Source organism: Malus domestica, chromosome 04 (assembly GCF_042453785.1).
Source record: "Malus domestica chromosome 04, GDT2T_hap1".
NCBI classification, from domain to species: domain Eukaryota; kingdom Viridiplantae; phylum Streptophyta; class Magnoliopsida; order Rosales; family Rosaceae; genus Malus; species Malus domestica.
In genome coordinates, this window is record NC_091664.1 from 2,746,232 (window position 1) to 2,751,762 (window position 5,531).

A 5,531-nucleotide genomic window follows, 5' to 3' on the forward strand; every position below is an offset into this window, starting at 1 on the left:
TTTGATCTACGATGGTATACATAACTAATTTTTTCGTTCTTTAGTTAAAATTATTTTCTCTCAGTAGAGATTTTGCTTCACCAGCCTTGCAAGACCATTTCCGAAAATATTTTGTATTATTTCGGTTTTCTTATTGCATCATGATAGTATTTTGTAAAGATGGTATTTTGTATGCTAGTTTTGGAAAGGATAGAGGTCACCAAAAATGGTGATGATTGCAAAGAATTTAAGAAGGGAATGTCGGTTATTGGAGACTGCTACTGCGGCAGCTCATAGCACACATATATATACATATATGTAATTGATAGGGTTTTGGGATTGCACAGTCAGCCGTTATCTCCATTGGAGCTAGCTGACAAAATGCTCACCAACCTATTTGTACAAAGCGAATCTTAGCCCTTCATTGGAGCTTTTAATCTAAGCCTTACACTGGTAAAAAACCATCACTTAACTTAAACTAGCCGTTACATTTCAAAAGAAAATAGCCGTTGGCTTTCTTAGTCTAGCTGCTGCAATTTCTTCAAGATCAACTTCAGAAATGTTTAGCATCCAACACATCACCTTCACACATACATATATTGATCATTTATCTGATCAGAAAGGAAGTTCTAGACATTGGGTTTGTTGGCACAAGTTTGATCAGATGCTGCAACCATTTTCTCTGTGGTAATCCCAGCATTGCATATGTTGGCTATAGCTCGTGTGTACTTCATTCCATATGCAGATAAATGTCCACAGTACTTCTCATAAATATTCAACTACATGGAAAGAACTCAAAATCAATTATCTCGGAGATAAAACTTGTTTACTTCAAAAAACTGAAGAAAGAAGCACAAGCACTTGCGTGTCGTCTAGATCAATTGGATGTATAGAATTACAGGAGATGAACTTACAAAGTTCTTGAAGCAGTCCCAATTATCTACCACAGGTTGGCCCTGTGGCCTAACATTCATTAAAACGTTTGAGCTCTTCTCGTGTCCGAACAAAGCCTCCCCTAGTTTCGTTATGCTATAGTCCACGTTTTTCCTATGAGCAATTTCAAGCAGCAGCTGCTTCTGAGCACCCTGTTTCTCTTGAGATCCAGTAGGAGCTCTTTGCAGCTGACACATATATAACGAAAAATACAAATTGTCAAAAACATACGAAAAGTTCTCTAGCCGGAGAGTTTGGCATGTACTAATCAATACATATATGTGTATACATGAAAGTTAAACACATCGAAGTTTGGAATTCAGAATAAAAGAAGAGCAGAAACCTTTTGTTGAAAGTAGAGGAGCTTCGTGTCACGTTGGTCAACAGCCCTTGAGATCGAGGGTGAAGAGATATCGCTGGTGGAAGTATGGCTACGATTAGAAAGATCAGCACCCATGTAAGCAAAGAGGAACTCCTGTTTATGACTCATATCTCCGTACTGCATAACATGCGAATTAGTTGTTCTTCTTCGAACCTGTAATTCAATCGACATGTTCACATGGTCATATTATTCTAATTTTCCCAACATTAGACATTATTTACATACGAGAAATTTTCAAATTATTACCCTTTCATATTGATTCTCCAAAGTTTCTTTATGCAAATCACTTATGTCACTGCTCTCAAAATGTGAAAATATGGTCCAAAAGTCACCGAAACAACAAAGTAATTAGTATGAGCATTTGATTGAAAATGTATTTGAAACTGACAAAGTAATGTACTCTGTTTAATTAGAACAGCATTTTCATAAAGAAAGGCCCTGCATTACCAGTCCTCCATCCAGGAAATGCTATACAAGTCTCCCAAACAAGTATCAAACTCGGCAGGAACTGATTGGTCACCGGGACAATATGTTCCATAACTACTCTCTTCTGCATTCGACGCGGTGGTAGCATAAATATTCAGATTACTTGAAAGGAGGCCCTCAAACATGCTCCCTGCCTCGCAAGCTTCAATGTAAAAAACCTAATTTTTTTTTTTTTCACATAAATGCATTAAGACCTCAGAAAATACATGAAAATCATCAAATAAAGAGTTGAAAACTTCAGTAAGACCGTTACTCAAGTGAAAATTCTTACCATGCTTTTGTAACCTTTAGAAGCATTCTTCTTCTTCAGTACACGTATGAGATCTTCCGCATAAACATAATCGCTAGGCATCCCTGAACACAATATACAGTTCATATGTAACCCGAAGAACAAAATTTACTGAATTTATGGGACCATGTAAGATCACTAAATATAATTTCCAAAGTTAATAAAAAAAAATAACTAATTACCAAGTAATCCTACAGAACCATGGTCTGCATAATATATGAAAACATGGTCATTCGGACCGCTACTTAGAACCTTGCCACTTCCTCCGGTGAGAGCACTTTTGTCTCCGAGAATAACAGCATAGAGATTGCGTGCGTTAACATGATCTCCTGTATAATCCTGCATTAGAAAAAAAAATACTTACAGGTAACGAAACAATGTTAAACTAGCAAATTAACCAGATAGAAATTAAAAATCAGATTCAGAAAATTAGTTACAACCTTGGGAACTCCTTTATAAACATCATGACCATTTGGCTTGTTGATGATGACACCTTTTCGAGGATTTTCCGAGTTGTACGCGATATCATCGTACATGAAAACGATGATGTTCTCGTCTTTCAGTCCTCCTTTCTTAAGTATCTGGTACGCATGGCATATGTCAGCCTGCATGGAACGACAAAGATTAGCCCTAAATTTTATTACTTGTAACACAATTAACATAAAATGTTACTAATTAATCAAAATTTTGGACAAGCTTAAACCTGGTGCCTGTAGTTGTCGTAACCACTTGATCCTGCAACCAGAACTGCCCATGTTTTTCCCTTATCAGTAGTGGTACGTGAAGAGCCCTTGTTATTTCCATTAATTTCAGGGAAGCAGAAGCTTCCATGAATAGCCAAACTTAACAAAGTAAGAGATAGTAAAACCCCACAATAACCATGATTAGCCATGATCTGCAGATTAACCTTGACTAACCAATACCCAAACTCTCAAGTCAAGTACGAATACATGTTCTTCTAATGAAGGAGTCAATTTATAGATGTCTTACGGTTCAGATTAAATCCCCCCTACGTGCACCAGAAGGAAATGCATGTCTAAAATCTTCTGAGGAATAATTGTTTCAAACTTCATCAACCCACTCAACTCTTCATCATCAACCTTGTGATCCTAGACGTACGTGGCCCACCATATCATGGATTAATTCTAACAAATATAATCAAATACGCCAACCATCATATAGTGTAAAAGATAATGAAAATAGATATAATTTAGGAGTAATTAGGTTTTCATCCTTATTTTTACTACTCTATTGATTAAAACCTTATTACTTTTCAATTTTTGATCAAGGTCCTTTGTATTAATAATATCATTAATTATTTCAATAATAAAATATTAATTATTTCTAAATATATTCATTTAATATTAAAAATGTTACAATTAGTATATTTATATTTATGGCTAAATTTTTTATCATATATTTTTATTTTTAGTTTGTACCCATTTTTAATTTGCAACCCTTTTTTAATTTGTACCAATTTTCCTTTCAATTTTAATTTGTACCCATATATTAATTTCTTTTTGTGCCCATATTTTTTAAAGTTTTATTTGTATTGTACCCATATTTTTTTATTTATTTGTACCCATTTTTATTTTTGCTAAATGTACCCATTTTGAAGAATGTACCCATGTTTTGATACAATAATTTTTTGGTTATTTTTTATGAATGTACCCATGTTTACACACACACACACACAATAGTATATTTATATTTTAATATTTTTAATCCCACAAATTATGGTTTTTTATTTAAAATCTCATTACTATAAACAACTATAAATTTTAATTTTTAATTTAAAAAATATAGTAACGTACATAGAAATAAATTATCAATTAATTTTAGGGACTTGGATCAAAAATTGAAAAACAACAAGGTTTCAGTCAAAGATTGTGCATAAATAGGGACCGCATCTAAAGTCTCCCTATAATTTATTATAGTATAGTTTAATGGTATTTCACTATATTTTAAATATGAAGTCTATGTTCGATTCTTCAAAATGACAAGCTTAATATTATAGTCTAGTGGTATTCCTCTTCACTTATAAGTGCATGGTAGGTCATAGGTTTCGGCTCCCTAGAATTCGATACCAAATTATGATTGACTCATAGTATGACTTATCCAAAACTTCAACCCACAATATTGTTGTATATGAAAAATTTGTCTCCGCTTATAAATGAGAGGTTTTACATTTGACTTCATTGATCTGGTGAGTTTAACATCAAATTATTTTGACTAACACATATTGTTGTAAAAATCCCCGCCTAGGAGCTAGGCGGTTGAACACCGCCCCGATTAGTCGCTAGGCGTTTGAAAATAAAGAAAGTGCTCCTAGACCTGCTTAGGCGTCCGCCTAGCTTGCCTAGCACGCCTAAACACACATATGTCGCGACTCTTAAGAGACTTGTTGAATACTTAAATGAACACTCATTATATGCTTGTTCACTATATTTTCAATATGGTTGTCTAATACTTTATAATCTGTCATTTTATTTATCAATATATCATAAAATTACTTAAACCCGCCCCGCTTAGGTACTAGACCCCAGCTCGCTGCCCGACTAGCGGCTAACGTCTATTAGAACCTGTGTAACTTAGCCAAATTTTCCATTCTTAATGTTTAATACAATGTCCTAAGATTGATTTGAGCTAATTGCCTTAAAGTTTAAGATTTTGGGTTTGGATATTTTAATATGGTATAATTACCACTCAGCACAAGTCATCTATACAAGGATCATCCAATAAAATTCTTGGTCATCCAAAAAGGGGCTTATGGTTTTGGTCCAAAACCATGACCCCAAACTTTTGGACTATGGATCCATAGTCCAAAAGTTTGGGACTACAGATCTTCTATTTTCACATTGGAATTAGTAGATGTGACTGATGAACTAAATCATGCAAATTTGGATAAATTTCTTCCATTCAATCGAATACATTGCTGATTATGTAGTGACATTTCTCACAGAATTGCTGTGTGACACGCATGAAAAATTGCTATGTAAAGGACATCCTGTAATTTTATGTGCATAACCACCTTATATGAATGGGTGGTTATTCGATTTCAAAATTCTCGCTTTTAATGAATATTTGTAGCGTCATTTAGTACTATTGTTTGATGGTATTTATCTTTATTTGTAAGTAAGAGATCTTAAATTCGAATGTCGTGGCTGACGAATTCAATAATAGGCTGCCCAATTTAACTTCTCTCTCTTTAGTGTAAATGTTGTATTGAACCAAATTAATGACTCGCATTATTATTTGCACGTTGAACATGTAATGTTTATTTTATTTGACCAATAGTGGAGTGGACTGACCTCCGAGGTCATGCACCACAGCTTTCTGTAGTCTATCAAAAAGTTACATGACCTAATAATTTGTATGGTGTGGCATGTTTATTTTATTTTCCCATCTAGAAGAACAGTTGTGCTAGGAAATAAATGTACAATTTATTTTTCGATACAAGTT

The 5,531-nt window shown here is 34.0% G+C and overlaps 1 protein-coding gene across 1 annotated transcript; it reads right to left on the reverse strand.

The window, feature by feature from the left end:
* Window positions 1-224: 224 nt before the first annotated feature.
* Window positions 225-3,004, reverse strand: LOC103400697 (vacuolar-processing enzyme-like). The gene is made up of 9 exons (XM_008339362.4): window positions 2,773-3,004; window positions 2,510-2,674; window positions 2,252-2,408; window positions 2,052-2,134; window positions 1,742-1,938; window positions 1,541-1,589; window positions 1,256-1,447; window positions 894-1,100; window positions 225-758 (listed from the first exon to the last, which is right to left on the reverse strand). The coding sequence occupies exons 1-9, from the start codon at window positions 2,959-2,961 to the stop codon at window positions 609-611; spliced, it is 1,389 nt and encodes a 462-aa protein (XP_008337584.2). The 5' UTR covers window positions 2,962-3,004; the 3' UTR covers window positions 225-608.
* Between the last annotated feature and the right edge of the window lie 2,527 nt (window positions 3,005-5,531).